The sequence below is a fragment of the Oncorhynchus nerka genome, linkage group LG22, assembly GCF_034236695.1.
Source record: "Oncorhynchus nerka isolate Pitt River linkage group LG22, Oner_Uvic_2.0, whole genome shotgun sequence".
NCBI lineage: Eukaryota > Metazoa > Chordata > Actinopteri > Salmoniformes > Salmonidae > Oncorhynchus > Oncorhynchus nerka.
Window position 1 is genome coordinate 76,186,815 of NC_088417.1, and position 16,771 is coordinate 76,203,585.

At 39.2% G+C, this 16,771-nt stretch overlaps 2 protein-coding genes and 1 pseudogene across 2 annotated transcripts; 1 reads left to right on the plus strand and 2 right to left on the minus strand.

The window, feature by feature from the left end:
• On the minus strand, positions 1–2,061 carry vma21 (vacuolar ATPase assembly factor VMA21). The gene is made up of 3 exons (XM_029626066.2): positions 1,889–2,061; positions 1,304–1,413; positions 1–1,075 (listed from the first exon to the last, which is right to left on the minus strand). The coding sequence occupies exons 1-3, from the start codon at positions 1,948–1,950 to the stop codon at positions 930–932; spliced, it is 318 nt and encodes a 105-aa protein (XP_029481926.2). The 5' UTR covers positions 1,951–2,061; the 3' UTR covers positions 1–929.
• Positions 2,062–4,138: 2,077 nt separating this feature from the next.
• On the minus strand, positions 4,139–5,239 carry LOC115104793 (melatonin receptor type 1C-like; annotated as a pseudogene).
• Positions 5,240–8,688: 3,449 nt separating this feature from the next.
• On the plus strand, positions 8,689–14,793 carry zgc:113208 (uncharacterized protein LOC550591 homolog). The gene is made up of 6 exons (XM_065007412.1): positions 8,689–9,065; positions 9,298–9,450; positions 9,531–9,629; positions 9,745–9,815; positions 11,637–11,767; positions 11,884–14,793. Exons 1-6 carry the CDS (start codon positions 8,861–8,863, stop codon positions 12,116–12,118), a joined length of 894 nt encoding a protein of 297 aa, XP_064863484.1. The 5' UTR covers positions 8,689–8,860; the 3' UTR covers positions 12,119–14,793.
• The last annotated feature ends 1,978 nt before the right edge of the window (positions 14,794–16,771 follow it).

Here is a 16,771-nt window from a genome sequence, read left to right on the forward strand (position 1 = left end):
TCAGAGATGAATGCTTTATTGAACAACCAGTTAGTTTTCCCCCAATGACTATTCAATTTCATCCAATTGTCAAACCCTGACAGCACACCTTCATGGTGTCAGTTTGAATATTTTTTTTGTTGAGACAAGCTTACAGAAAGAGACCCAGGGCAGAGGTCTCTGCAAGCATGATCAATAAAAACACCTTAATGGGTATTTCACGTATCATTATGAATTGTATCAAATTGGGTGAAAACAAACATAAAATACAACATATGTGACAGTGAAAACGAGCCTTGGGAGTTCAACAAACTAGAATGTGCAAATCACATTTGAAGGAATCAGTGAGAAGAAAACATGCATTCTAAAGTTAAAAAAACAGATGAAGTGAAGATAGATGTGGTACATGACATTAAGACTTACCATCAGCCATCTATTTTATCCATTATTCTTTATTTTGATACAATCTAACCTCCGATGATGCAAAGCCACAGGTGTTCATATTAGGTTGATACCTACAGATGTTTATCAAGTATTTAGATTCAAAACAATGACTGAATGATGATTGATTACCTTAATGGCATATGGCAAAACACCAAAATATAATGCTCTTCCCTTCCCTAAGAAAACCTATCAAAAACATGTTTTTGACTCATCCCCAAAGCCCTGTTACCAGGTTAGATTTAATAGGGCCCCATGTCTTAAAAATAGTTGTCCCTAATTTTTTAACTGCTGAAACTGGACAAACTCCTTGAGCAATTGCTGCATATTCTTATGCCTGAACACCACATTGCATACTTTCGTGCCTCTCCAAGCATATAAATCCTGAACATCAACCATCCACTATTGCACTGCATCAGTGGGCCCCAGGCTGTAGCCTCACTGTCTTCTCTGTGTGTGGTGGTAGTGATGTGGTCACCCTCTTCTGGTCCACACACAGCCTGATCCTCCTAGTCCTGCTTTCCTTCTCTGGTCTGATGTGAGCCGGTGCCCTCATTCCATGCAACATACACAAAGAGGGCCAAGACCACATGGACAGCTATCACTGCCACGATGGCAGCATAGAAATAACTGTCATTGCTGGAATACCCAGAAGCTGAGGAAGCAAGAGAGAAAAAAAATGTTATTGTATATGACATTAAAACAATATAGGCCTATGGAAAAGCCATCATGATGGCAGAAATGGATGTCTTTAGAAAATGACACCAAAAAGACATTTTACACATAAAATATTCCACTAAACAAAAACAATGTGGCTCCTGTTGTGCATAATTACATTTTTGGTGGGCAAGCGGTGGGCTACACCCTTAGCTATCAAATTTACCTTCAAAAATATATGATTTTGATGTAAAATATAATCCTATTGGCAGGGTTATCATCATGACCGTGAAAAACAGCAATGTCCTCAGTACAGACACCAATGATCCATCGTTCCTGAAAGAGAATGAAACAAAGAAAACACCTTTTGTTTTAATTTAGATGATTTGGTGACCACTTTTGTTAGATTCATAAACGGTTTCTTATACAAGGAAACAAAACAGAAATGTATAAGCAAAACATTTAACTGTGTCAAGTATAATTGCATCATATGCATAACCCCCTTATTAATAATGTTCATGTATATCTGTAGATTAATTTAGCTAGTTGGTTAACCCTGGACAGAGAGCGCAGTTAGCTATATTTCTTGTCTGGTGATGACTTTGTAGGTGGTCAAATACTATATGCCCATGGTGAGGTACCGTAACTAACAACATTGCATGTAACCTTGCAGCTAAATGCAAGTAGATATAGTATTGCATAAATTAAGTTCACAAGCTGGGCTAGCAAGATATCTAGCTAGCTAGCAATCCATCCCGTTAGCTAGCAAGGCTCCAGTTTCACAACCTTTTGCCTATCCGTAATAACTTACCCTCTGAAATCTGGAACAGGACCTGGCATTGAGTTCAAAGATTGTTTATTATAGTTATCCATTTTTGGTTTAACTGAATGACACGGGCAATATTTTCTAGAAAAGATTACTATGTCGATGGCTCTTGCAGTGTGGCGATGAAAACAGAAGACTTCCTGGTAACATCACATGATCATGACGTGGGCCAATTGTGTGCCACCCTATGGGACTCCCAATCACAGCCGGTTGTAAATACAGCCTGGAATCAAACCAGGATCTGTAGTGACACCTCAAGCACTGAGATGCAGTGCCTTAGACCACTGCACCACTCGGGAGCCCATGACATGGTATATATATTTATTTGTGCAGTGTCAGTGTTCTATGTACCATGTCTATGTTTTTAACAGGAGCATTTTATTCACCAATGTTGTTACTGATGAGGATTTTTTTTTTTACTATCTCTACAGATGTACTCACTTATTGTGGCTACTTCGCGTGATGTATTGTTTTCTCTACCTTCTTGCCTTCTTGCTGTTGTCTGTGCCGAATAATGTTTGTACCATGTGTTTTGCTGCTACCATTGCTGTGTTGATATGTGTTGCTGCCATGCTATGTTGTTGTCTTAGGTCTCTCTTTATGTAGTGTTGTCGTGTCTCTCTTGTCGTGATGTGTGTTTTGTTCTATATTTTTAATACCAGTCCCCCTCCCCGCAGTAGGCCTTTTGGTAGGCTGTCTTGGTAAATAAGAATTTGTTCTTAATTAGCTGACTTGCCTAATTAAATAAAGGTAAAAAAATAAAATAAAAACATGACCTGATGCTTAAAATGTCACTTCATAGCCATTCTCCCAGAGAAATACATATTCGTGAAATTGTATACAGTAATACTAATTTTAAGACATGAAAAGCATGCTGATCAATGGAAATATGAGTCTATGTAATTGCATTATTTTACCACTAGAGGGTAACATACTATTAGAATCGGCACTAAACTAACGTGACAGACTACGAGGCCAACCTGTTTTACTCTGGTTTTACCAATGGGCGGATTCGATTATTCTGGGTGCCGGGCACCGGTGTATGGCCTGTGACGTGAATGGGCAAAAGTGGTAAGGGAGGAGCGCCCTTCTCAAATCGAACAGTAATCTGCGTCGCTCCGTCATGTTGTCAACAAGCCAGCATCGTCCAGAAACCTATATTTTCCATTAAATATCTGTTTTAATTTTCAAACTAGTTTTTAACTGGAAGGCGGATAAAGCGTTTTTATCAAAAGTATGTGAAAACACAGAATCCTACTCATTACTCCACATGCTAATTACATCACTTTTGTTTTCAACTGGGTTTTGAAATGGTTATCTGGCTCACGCCTGGGAGGCAGCCGGTTCCTAAACGAATGTGAGAACATGCCTACTCGGGCGCCCGAGGCCAGATGACTGTATGAATAGTTTTACCCAACGATGTATAAACCCTATTGATATTTTGTTATGTATTGGCCAATGAGAGGGTTTGAAGCCACCGGTCGGCCATATTGGCACTCTCCAGAAGAAGCGGTCCTCTATAAGAATGAATTGATTTCTACAGTATTTCAATTAAATGTTTCACAAAGGACAAAATTACATGTATTTAAGTATTTTTGCTGTTGTAGTGGGGACAGTAACATTAGTACTTTAAAACAAAAAAGTTTAATTAAGGAAAGGTTTTTATATATTTTCTCTTCAAAACAGCACCCACTGTTAGTCATCTAGTGTATATAAATAACTGGTTTTCCCTACCAAACTGCAATCTGTAATTTCACATCCATTTATAAAAAGTCACACATCTCAACCACTTTGCATGCCCCACAAACTTGGATTTTGTTTTGAACAAAACTTTTGTTGAAATGTTTGGGTAATGTCACTAATCACCATGATTCTTTCTCACTATTGTGCAGTACAGTCTTCACTGTAAAAAATTTTTTTAAAACTGAGTAGTAAGGTAAAGGATCCTCAATCCATCAATATATGTATTGCATTTCTACCAATGTTGGTTGACCAGTGCAAGAATCTCTTCATATATGATTGGCCTTGTATAGGAAGTGATTTATATTTTGCGCTTATCATATATTTTAGACTCAGAGAGGTACTGTATGCAATTACAATAAGGTTTGGTTGCTTTCAATTGCCGTACTCAATTGATACTGAAGTATATTTAGAACCAAATACTTAGACTTTTACTCAAGTAGTATTTTACTGGGTGACTTTCACTTTTACCTGAGTAACTTTCTATTAAAACATATCTATACTTTTACTCAAGTATGACAATTGGGTACTTTTCCCACCACTGTATACAGGTTAAATGTTAATTTTTTAACACATAATTTGATCAAATACATTTTTCTTGCTCCATTTCATAGTATTTTAAAGGAGTAAGTGAACAGTCATTTGCTATTCACCTACAGGTTCACCCTCGGCCTGATTGCTGTTTGACACTACATCTGACTGTTTACTTGTTGTTCTTATAAATCCCTCAGTCCCACACCTGGAGCCTTCCACAAAAACTGTTAGAGCGGTGCACAGCCACAGGAAGATGGGCTGGTATTCCTTACGAAAGTTCTGATTGAGTAGCCCGTAGATGACAGTATTGAGACACCCTTCCGGGTCAGTGGCCACTGCCAGGACAATAAAGCTGAGTGGTCCCCAGCACACAGCAAACAATAGGAACACTACAAACATAGTCAAGAAGTTGTGAAGGTCGCTGGGCTTTAGTTTCTGCTTGTCATTTGGTTTCAACCTTTGTTTCACCTGGATGACTAACACCCAGATCCTCAGGTAGCAGTAACAGACCACCGAGAGGGGCACCAGGAAGTGGATGAGCACCACAGAGATGGTGTAGTAGGAGCTGCAGTTTGGGCGCAGGAGTAGATGCATGGGTCGTACTGCAGTGAGCCCACAAAGACGTTGTGCACCGTGACCATGGCAGTGAGCAGCCAGGTGATGCCCAGGTAGCAGCAGGTGTTCCTGGTGCTGAACAGGCGGTTGTAGTGCAGGCTGTGGCAAATGTAGCAGTAGCGGTTGATGGCAATGACCATGATGTTGAAGATGGAGCCAATGACACTGAGGCCCATGATTATTAAGCCTCTGAGCTGGCAGTGCACGTCCCCAACTGTCCAGTCATTGTGGAAGATGGCCAGGAGAGCCAAGAGGTTAGGCCACCACCATGTCTGCCACCGACAGACTCACCACAAAGATATTCCCTACAAGAGACAATACAATCATTTTAGTAGTCAAACTTACTGAATACAAACATGTTTCCATATTAAATACATTTGTGTGTATATATAGTGTATGTGGACACCTCTTCAAATTAGTGGATTTGGCTATTTCAGCCACACCCATTGCTGACAGGTATATAAAATCGAGTACACAGCCATGCAATCAAGCAAACATTGACCGTAGAATGAAAGTCACTGAGTTCTTCAGTAAGGCCAACATGGCACCATCATAGGATGAAACCTTTCCATCAAATTTCTGCCCTCCTGCTGGGGGGGCATGAAGGTCCATGTGCTTATTGATTGTGACCCGCGGATGCCTTGTTCATCTTGCCCGGGCAGAGACTGAAGTGTGAGTGTTACGGTTTTCTTCCTGGGAAGGAGAGGAGGACCAAAATGCAGCGTGGTTATGGTTGAACATTTTTAATAAAGATGATAACGTGAACAATAATCCTATACAAAATAAGAAAACGTGGAAAAACCGAAACAGTCCTAACTGGTGCAAAACACAGAGACAGGAACAATCACCCACGAAATACCCAAAGAATATGGCTGCCTAAATATGGTTCTCAATCAGAGACAACGATAAACACCTGCCTCTGAGAACCACTCTAGACTTACCTAGAATACTACACTGAACACAACCCCATCAATCTACAAAACCCCTAGACAAGACAAACAATCACCCATGTCACACCCTGGTCTAACCACAAATATAAAGAAAACACAGAATACTAAGGCCAGGGCGTGACAGTACCACCCCCCCCCCCCCCCCCCCCCCTCTCACATGAAGTGAAAAACACTAGCTTGTGCATTCATTATGAATGATTTCACATGCAAAAATGCACCTTACTATTTGATTTATTTTTAAATCTCAAACTGACTTGTTTAGGTTCTGCACAGCTGTTCAGTAGCTTGTTCATAGAATAATAGACAGATGGATTTACTACAGCCTTGAACTCACATAATGTCTATATATATTCCCAGTCACAGGGAAACAAACAGAACATGTCTGGGTATTAATCTTGATGAGGGTCTATGTAGTGACCTATGCAGGGATGGTGTTACATCCACATTGAACTCCAGATACAGACTGATCCAGTTTAATTTCCTCCATCAGCTCTTTATCACCCCATCTAGACTGCACAAGTTCAACCCTGATACATCCTCCCCATGTTTAAGATGTGGCTCAGATGAAGGAACATTGCTCCATTCCACTTGGCAGTGTTCAAAACTACACGGTTTCTGGCAGGGGGTATGCGATACCATATCCTCAATTCACGGGGTTGCATTCCCTTTACACCCAGAGGTCTGTCTACTGGGTAATTTTACTAACTCCAATCTTAGGCAAAGCCATACTATAAAGCTAACAGAAATATTGCTAGCAATTGCCAAGAAATGTATTGCCTTGAAATGGAAATCGGATTCCCCCCTGCCAGTTGCAATGTGGCTATCGGAAGTTAATAGTTGTATCCCACTGGAGAAAATCACTTACTGCTTGAGGAGTTTGAGACATTTGACAGAATTTGGCAACCTTTTGACTATATGGAGAATCTCCCCTCACATCACATTGATTGAATCTCTATATAATCCTCACATAATGTTTCACACGTAATGTATAATATGTAGTTTACGGCAGGTGACCATGTGATCCAATGTCTCATTATTATTATTTTATTCTTTATTAGGACTTATTTACTTTATGTTTGTATATATAATTATTATTATTCGTTTTCTAAATTTACGCTCGTCTGTTACTGTCACTTTGTCATATTGTTGTCTAATATCTTTTCACTTTTGTTATGAATGTTCTTAATCAGAAAATGCAAAAATAAAATATTCAAAATAAAAATTGTTCAACTATTGTCTTTCTGTCTCTTTGAGTAAACTACTTACCAGCTTTTATGCACTGTAGTGCTAGATAGCTGTAGCATATGCTTTCAATACTAGATTAATTCTCTGATCCTTTGATTGGGTGGACAGTTCATTTCTCAGAACAAGAATAAACTGACGAGTTTCAGAAGAAAGTTCTTTGTTTCTGGCCATTTTGAGCCTGTAATCGAACCCACAAATGCTGATGCTCCAGACACTCAACTAGTCTAAAGAAAGCCAGTTTAATTGCTTCTTTTATCAGACAACAGTTTTCAGCTGTGCTAACATAATTGCAAAAGGGTTTTCTAATGATCAATTAACCTTTTAAAATTATAAACTTGGATTAGCTAACACAACGTGCCATTGGAACACAGGAGTGATGGTTGCTGATAATGGGCCTCTGAAAGCTTATGTAGATATTCCATTAAAAATCTGCAATTTCCAGCTACAATAGTCATTTACAACATACACAATGTCTCCACTGTATTTCTGATCAGTTTCATGTTATTTTAATCACCAAAAATGTGCTTTTCTTTAAAAAACAAGGACATTTCTAAGTGACCCCAAACTCTTGAACGGCAGTGTTTATATTATGATATTGTCTTTTTCTCTGAAAATCATTGTAACATGGTTAACCTCAAAAATCTAAATGAAAATGATTCAAATCTAACAGTTAAAATTAAATCAGAGAGCGCCCTTAGATCATGGGAAAAGGCTGCACCTGACCGTTGCACTTGAATCATTCCCATGGTGAATGGCTATGCCCGCTATAATATGAAACCACACAATTCCAGAGACTTTGATATGACTGGCCCGATTTATATGGTGAAAACAATGTGTGGGGAGGTAGAGGCACAGAAACGCACATCAATACCTTTGTCAGATAACACTGTGAAATTAAGAATGTATGATATAGCTAGCAATCAAAAGGAAAGTCTGACTGAACGACTCAAAGACTCCCCACCTTACGCTCTCCAAATGGACATATTTCTGTCTGTAATATAAAGCCCTTTTGTGGTGGAAAACTCATTTTGATTGGCTGGGCCTGACTCCCCAGTGAGTGGGCCTGGCTGCTAAGTGGGTGGGCCTATGCCCTCCAAGGGCCACCCATGGATGCACCCCTTCCCAGTCATGTGAAATCGATAGATTTGGACCTAATTTATTTATTTCAATTAACTGATTTCCTTCTATGAACCGTAACTTAGTAAAAATCTTTGAAATGGTTGTATGTTGCGTTTATATTTTTGTTCAGTATATTTAAGTATGCATTAAGGTGTCTTTAATAGAATACACATGGCAAAAACCAATGTAGACATTAATAAATGCATTTCTATAGATTCCAAGATATTTTTTACAATGATGGGGGTGCAAAGATGGAGGCATGGTGGTTTCAAAACAGCACCAACTGTCAGTTTTCTAAGATATATATAAGTAATTGTTTGGAACCAAAAAATATAAAAACATTTTCCTTAAAGCATAATTTTGGAAACTACTAATGTTACTGTCCCCACTACAACAACAAAAATATGTAAATAAACATAATTTTTGTCCTTGAAACAATCTACAATTCCATTCATTCCAATGGAAGACTGCTTTTCTGAGGAGTGACAATTTGGCTCCTTCAAAGCCTCTCCATGGCCAAAACTTAGCATCAGCAATCCAGGGTTAATATGTCATTGAATGGAACGCGTCATCTGACTACGGAGCCTTGGTCGGGGTGCGCTGGCTTGTAAAGCAGGCGCACCCGTAGAATTACATAAACAGTGAGATGCGCAGTTACTTAACACGATTTTTCCCCATTCATTCATACTGTGGATACAGTTGAGTCCCACCTTCTTCACAACAAAACCATTGTAGCTAGGCTTGTGCAACTCCGATGCTTGATCGTTTTCGATGTATTTCATTTGAACGTTGTCTAGGGCCTACAGGAAGGAACATAACGAGACGAAACATGGAGAAAAGCAGCGGGACAACTTCTTCAAAAAGAAAAGCTTCCTCATCTGAGACAAGTCTTCCAGACTGCAAAAAGCTGAAATCGAAGGATAGTGGCAAGACTAGCGCAAATAAAGCTCTGAACAAGAGTAAGTCACGGTTTTGAGTAGGTACAACGTGGCTGCATAGAAAATGGCCGTGCTCCAGAGCATCAAAACGACTATCAACAAATCACTTTTCATCATAAATAACGACTCATTATTAGTCAGTCAGTCACAATTTAACCACGATATATTGCGGATTTGATCCTCTTGAACACGGCCAATGGTAGGAAATATATATATACGTTAGCCACCTAAAAATAATTTTACTTTCCCACAGAAAATACTAAAATAGAGGACTCAAGCAAGAAAAAACACACATTCTTGGGTAGCTCAAAAGTTTCTCTAAGTTCTACACATGCAAGCCAGAAGATGATCCGGGATGGATGCCTAGAGGTTTCAAAGAATGACAAAGGACAACTTGTTTTTAAAGGTATGCCTACATATGCAACTCTGTTTTAACACACGGACATTCATTTCACAGAAGGCTCGGTGACAAGTATTTTTTCTTAGACTTCCCACAGTTCCAACCTAACATGTCACCAAAAGAAGTACTTCAAGCTGGCAGCTTTGGTGGTACCTACTTCAGACCAATATACTCAAGTGTCACAAGTGAGTAGCCTATCCCACACACATCTATAATCATTACTTTGGATGTTATGATGTAATTACTAATGTAGGTTAACCAATTTACTAATCACACTTTTTTTTGTTTCTTTCATCATAGAACACAATTGCAAAGATGAATGGAAAGAGCTCCCTGAGGATTGGCTGAAAGGTTTGAACATTCCCACACAGGTGATTATACGAAACCAAACGATAAATGATAAAACACCTATGAACACATTCATTGTAACAGAGACACCCAAACAAGACCAAACAATTCAAGCTGATTGGTATAATGCAAAAATAAAGCATTATAAGACTTGCCATAAGCATGCCCACCAATGTTGTTATGATCTCATAATGATCCTGACGAAGTTAGACATTTTGAGTCATTTGGAAATTTGCTGAAATATATGCACCGATATTTTCCTTGCCCCAAAAAAAACCCAGATACCGATATCTGATATTTAACGTTTTAGCTGCCTTTTTAAGCATTCTAGTACAGTTAAATAGTTAACACACACACATGGACGCAGCGCTCTAAGGCACTGTATCTCAGTGCAGGAGGCTTCACTACAGTCCCTGGTTTGAATCCAGGCTGTATCACATCCAGCCATGATTGGGAGTCCCATAGGGCGGCGCACAATTGGCCCAGCGTCGTCCGGGGTAGGCCATCATTGTAAATAAGAATTCTTAACTGACTTGCCTAGTTAAATAAGGGTTTGCAAACTGACCAAAAAGTTATTTTGTTGGCATTTACCAGTAAAACATAATCGAAACCTATTTCTTTCACTTACTTGCTGTGCTGTTTCGTTGTCTATTTATTCAGTCGTTTCATTCTGAACCAGGATTTCTATGGAATGCCGTTTGGGTCTTTGTGTGTCAAAAAGATACAGGTCAAATAACACTTTGACTAATCAGGACCTGAATATGACTGCACGTCACATAATTTAACGTGTTCATACATTTTTGACGTAGTTATTACACATTGATTACACTATCACTCGTATTTCATATGTCACAACGATTAACAAAAAAGATAGGTAGCTCATGTATGCAAGCAATGTTCTTCCCCAAAAACATAGCAAAACAACAATCTGTTTCAGTAGCTATAGTTAACTAGCTAACTATATAGCTAGCTGTCATCATCTAAAATAACCCTAATTTTTAAGAGAGTTCTTATTTGATTAATGGTGGTCGGACCCATCTATGTGATGCTAGCCACAATAAGGATTAGCCACAATGTCATTGACAGTAATGCAAATGAATACAAATAGTAGAATTATGCCATAATTGAATAGATCATGCTAAACGAGGTTGGAATGTTATATAAAATCAAAAATAGTTTGAAATCACACTGGATGTATTATACTTTAAAATTGCATTGAGGGCATACTTATTTCACTGTACAGCCTTCCCTATGGATTGTGGATGAATGACATGGGGTATCAGTCTACTCAGTGACACCCAGAAAACATTAGTGTATTACTGTGTAACTCCGGTAGGTCAAAATCTGAAAAATAGTGCATTTGGTAGTGTGTCCCGGTGCTCGACCAGTCGCGAAAAATCCAACATCACCCACGACAGAGAACGGTTGATTGTCAAGGGCAATGAATTCCATTATCTTGGCGTTAATGGATTTCACCTTTGAGTTGTCTCGCTGAAATTTTCTTACTCTTTCAAATGACTGCTCGACTTGTTGACTGCTCGATCCACACAGCAGACATTGTGGGCTAGGTTAGGAATGCTGTGTTGCACATGTAGCGCAAAATTTTACGTGGCATCATTACGCCACGTTATATAGGCATGCACATCAGCTTTGACATCGGTTTTCAACATCTGCATTAAACTAGACATTGGGCCGATACCGATGTTGGCATTTTTAGCTAATATCATCCGATTCTGATATGTCCACCGATATATGTCCACCGATGCATCCCTACTAATAAGACATTACAAAGCCAGGCTCACACTGCTTATAATAAATAATGCATTATGTGTTTCCCCATACAGGTGGTCTCATCAACATACAGAGACAGTGTAAACACATACAAAGTGAAGTGTGGAGGCAGTCTAGAAATGTGGGAAAGCAGTGGATGGATTGTAACCCAGGATCCCTATGGGTGGTTTCAGTGGTACTGCAGGTATTTGCAGAATATATACAGTACATTCAGATTGGGTATAACAAGGCTCCTTTCTAGTCTCTTACATTAGTGTCTTCTTCCTCAGAATCTTACTCTGAAATGTAAATTCCCTACAGGTTTTACCATGGTCGGCGTACTAAGGATGATGAGCGTCAGATCGGGCGATGGGCAAAGTGTGCTGGGGTAAAAGGCCGGTGGAGAAATAATCTGATAACCAAAGTAGTCCGGTCAGGCTGTGGCTTTGACAACCCAACAATCTCTCCTGTGGTCAGACAGACATTACAGCACTGGGGGTACCGACTGACCAAGGAGGACTACAAGGAGGGTGCCAAGAGGGTTAAGCCAAAATAACCGTGCACCCTGCTTGTATTCATTATACGGGTACAGTAGGGAGGCTGGTGGGTGGAGCTATAGGACGGGCTTATTGTAATGGCTGGAAGGAATTTAAATGGAACATTAACAAACAGATCAAACATATGGAAACGACATTTGATTCCATTTATTTAATTCCAGCCATAACAATGATCCCATCCTCCTATAGCTCCTCCCACCAGCCTACACTGGGGTACAGAAATAAGTGCATGAGTTTGACTGTTTTATTTGCAAATGTGTGTTTGTGGTATTTTTTGATACTGTAAATGCAATGTTTAACTTTAATTCGACTTAAAAAAAAAAAGAGATACCTAACTCCCTTTCTTGGAGCTTCTGTCTAATTGTTATTCTCATGCGTCTTTCACATCTTATGAAGTGTGTATTGTGCGCTGCAAAAAGAATATGAGCTCACCAGCTTGTAGTCCTAAAACCCAGAAATTAGTTACCTCTGGTTTGTTCAGCCATCTCTAAGGGAAGAAAGTATAGGGTTTTGGAATAAAAGCTAAAAAAATAAGGTCTGAGGATAACTGACTGAGCATGCTTTTGCGGCACAGTCGATAGCGCGCCGGACCTCGGGCTCAAAGGTCGAGGGTTCGAGACCTGCTCCCTGCTGTTTCATTACATTGGCGATGTTATACATTTTGTTCTGTGATATAATAGCAGTTATGTAAAAAGGGCTTTATAAGTACATTTGATTTGAGTTAACATACAAATCCTTTATGAATTATGCAGCGATTTTTAGCATGAAAATCTTGGTGGGGCAAACAATAAAACATTTTTTTGTTTTAATGCATGCCAGCAAAGCCACTACACATCATTAAACAATACATTCATTGCACTATAACGGTAACAAACAGTGCCCACAAACTGGTAGGGCCTACTTTAAGCTGTCTCAACAACAGTCCCAACACCTTACCACTGCTACACCTGGGCCCTGTTTCAGAAAGCAGGTTTAACAAACTTGAGTTTAAACCTGAACTCTGGGTTGACTAATTCTGAGCTCTTAAACTCTGCGTTTTTGGTTTCAGAACAGGTGACAACAATTAGTTAAATCAACTCGTGAGTTAAGTTAACCCAGAGTAAAGCATGTGCATGAGGAGATTAAAAGCCCTCATCAATGGAAAGCAGATAACATGATTCATCATGGCAACAGGAGAAAAAAGGTCTCGAACCTCCTACTTCTCCCTAGTGGAGTTAGAAATATTAATGAATGCGTATGCAGAATATGAGTATACACTACCGTTAAGTTTAGGTTCACTTAGAAATGTCCTTGTTTTTGAAAGATAAGCAAAAAAATTGTCCAAATTGATCAGAAATAGTATAGACATTGTTAATGTTGTAAATGACTATTGTAGCTGGAAATGGCAGATTGGAATATCTACGTAGGTGTACAGAGGCCCATTATCATCAATCATCACTCCTGTGTTCCAATGGCATGTTGTGTTAGCTAATCCAAGTTTATCATTTTAAAGGCTAATTGATCATTAGAAAACCCTTTTGCAATTACGTTAGCACAGCTGAAAACTTGTCCTGATTAAAGAAGCAATACAACTGGCCTTCTTTAGACTAGTTGAGTATCTGGAGCATCAGCATTTGTGGGTTCGATTACAGGCTCAAAATGGCTAGAAACAAAGAACTTTCTTCTGAAACTCGTCAGTCTATTCTTGTTCCTTGAAATAAAGGCTATTTCATGTGAGAAATTGCCAAGAAACTGAAGATTTCGTAAGTTGTACGACTCCCTTCACAGAACAGCGCAAATGTGTGAGTCGAAAAATGTGCGAGTCATGTACAAACCCAGGCCACTTTGCTTCCACCATGCTGATGATGTGGGCTGCATCACATATCATCTTCACAGTGCAGAACAGTAATTAGCTACAGTAACTGTATTGTAAAGTATCTTTCATTTGGAATGCTAAAGGCTACTATTTAGGCCTATCTGCACATTAATGCTGTGGAAATACTTCCTATTCACATAATCTCCTTCAGTTACTGAAGGAGCTGTGATAGGAATATGAGTGCCATCTATGCAACTAATCACACCTGGAAACCCTAAAATGTATCAAATTAAGTGATTAGTGCTTCAAGTCTCAAAGCTTCATGCTAAATAAATAAATTAATGCTGAGACAGATACCTGCAATTCTGTGGAATTTTTATTTGATGAGTCTTATGGGTCTGTGACTTGGGAACACCACAAACGTGTACAGTAAACGTTATCATATATTCGCAAAAAAAAACAAAGTGCAACACAAATCATTTGTTTCCCAAACTGAGAGCATGTCCACAATGTGTCATATAAATGATATAAGGGCTGAAAATATTGTGAAGATGAATGAACTATCTGCATTGTGTCCCACCCTCTTTTACGCTACTGCTACTCTGTTCATCATATATGCATATTCACTTTAACCATATCTATATGTACATACTACCTCAATCAGCCTGACTAACCGGTGTCTGTATGTAGCCTCACTACTGTATATGTATATGACATACTGTATGTCTTTTTACTGTTGTTTTATTTCTTTACTTACCTATTGTTCACCCAATACATGTTTTTGCACTATTGGTTAGAGCCTGTAAGTAAGCATTTCACTGTAAAGTCTACACCTGTTGTATTCGGCGCACGTGACAAATAAACTTTGATTTGATTTGATCGATTGTGCAGAAAAACAGAAACCCTCCAACAGATAATCATCAGGGAATGATTAAACATCCAAGCGGGGTCTGATTACCCTCTCCCCAAGGAGATTTCTGTGGAGTATTTGTGCTTCAATATCAACTGGCTCTTCAAGAAAAGGACACGCCATGTCTGACACCTCCTTCAGTCTGCAGGCTTTAGCTAAAGAGGAGGAGAAACTCTGGGTTAGTTGAAGAAAACCTGCCAGCGAGCAGGTTAGCTTCACGGAGTATGTTGCCATAGTAACTGACTCAGAGTTGAACTGGCTTTGTCAAACCGAAAACCCAGAGTTTCCTTCAACTCTGGGTCAACTAACTCTGTCACTAAACCCGCTTTCTGAAACTGGGCCCTGGCTATCAGCAAAGCCTTGTTTGGCAGCGAAACAGTTCCTTCAGCCTAATTTACTGCCTTTAAAAAAAATATAGCTGATATTGCTGACTTGCTTAAACAAAAGTGGTTTCTACTGACAATTGAGCTGTACAAACTATGGCATAAGGAGACAACGAGTGGATAAGAGGCCATCTGTTATTTTGGTTAAGACAATGAGTGAGCTAGGACGGACGTAGTCAATGTAACTATTTGTTCAGCACTTTTGAAATGTCCAGCGACAGAATTGAACATGGGCCGTTATTACCATATTCTCCCAGTACACCACGTCAGAACCATATGAAAAATAAAGGGGGTATATAAGCAGACAATGAAAGCTCGTACAATATTTGATGGTGACATTTCTCTAAACAGGCTATAGGCTACATGTGCACCGCCAAGTGAGAACAGTAGGCGAAATTAAGAGGGGAAAATTTACCAAATTTTTAGGGTGAGGGACAACAGCTTACTACACAACATACACTTAATATTACTTGTTACAGTATACATATCTCCCATGTAAATTACATCATTTATGCAGCAGCATAAAGACATTTTTAGGCTTGCCTTGTTGTGATGTGCTCACTTGAACAGGGAGGTGGTGCGGCGGTCCTTCGTGGGCAAATTTTGTCAAAGTTTGTCATCAAAGTCTGGCATTCTCTGGATTTATGGTGCTTTCAAGACAACTGGAAACTTGGAAAAAAACAAGATTGAATCATGATGATGTCAGTGATCTTCAGGTTGGAGCTCTTGAAAGAGGCCAGAATTCCTGACTTGGATGACCGTTCAAAACGTATTATCCCAGCCAGAGCTCGTTTTTTTTTCTTCAGAATTTCCAGTTGTCTTGAACTCACTGAAGTCAGATTTCCCAGTTCCCGAGTTACCACTTGTTTTGACTGTGGCAGATGTCATGCTGGATTGACAGCATGGCCAATGTTGAATATTTATCCTTTTAAGCTTGGAAAAGAGACCTTAAACCCAGACTTGGGACCACACCCTGAATAGCAGATCAAGTTTGTATGTGGTTTTATTAACTCAATTATTATTATTCTTTTTTTTTTAAAACATTGTTGGCAAACTGATATGTGGCATGTCTTAATGCCAAAATAACATGCAAAACAGGTGTAAGAGCAAAATTGCAAGATGTTATAATGTTGTAATTGCATCAAATGGTTGTTTTGAATAAGGGGTTGTTAGAACACTCATCTGTGTGTGTTCTACTGAGGATGGGACTCTGGAAGATTTACGATGTCTTTGGGTGATACTGCATTCCAGAGCATGAGTTAATGTTTCTGTTCTATAAGGTACCAGGGAGAGATGACTCCAGGGCATACCTTGGTCTCTACACAATGATAACTGTTTTTACAGCAGATACTGTCTGCTGTGAATTATAAGTATCTTTCATACAAATCTTAACCCATTCCATACATCTGTTGTTTGTCATGTAGACAGAAGGAGGATGGACTTCGCTATAAAATGTTGTGGCTCATACCAGCTCATTGAGTTCTCAGTGATCACCGACCAGCTCCATTAGTGCAGTAATGAAATAATGTTTGATTATTTTGAAGAAATCTAAAAGTCTCTCCTT

Excerpts from the sequence above, each read along its gene's own strand:
- vma21 (XM_029626066.2), bottom strand. The coding sequence starts at position 1,950 with ATGGATAACTATAATAAACAATCTTTGAACTCAATGCCAGGTCCTGTT. Across the intron at positions 1,414-1,888 it reads CCTGTTCCAGATTTCAGAGG|GAACGATGGATCATTGGTGT; the intron begins GTAAGTTATTAC and ends ATTCTCTTTCAG. Across the intron at positions 1,076-1,303 it reads AAAATCATATATTTTTGAAG|CTTCTGGGTATTCCAGCAAT; the intron begins GTAAATTTGATA and ends TTGCTTCCTCAG.
- zgc:113208 (XM_065007412.1), top strand. The coding sequence starts at position 8,861 with ATGCTTGATCGTTTTCGATGTATTTCATTTGAACGTTGTCTAGGGCCT. Across the intron at positions 9,630-9,744 it reads AATATACTCAAGTGTCACAA|AACACAATTGCAAAGATGAA; the intron begins GTGAGTAGCCTA and ends CTTTCATCATAG. Across the intron at positions 11,768-11,883 it reads TGGTTTCAGTGGTACTGCAG|GTTTTACCATGGTCGGCGTA; the intron begins GTATTTGCAGAA and ends AATTCCCTACAG.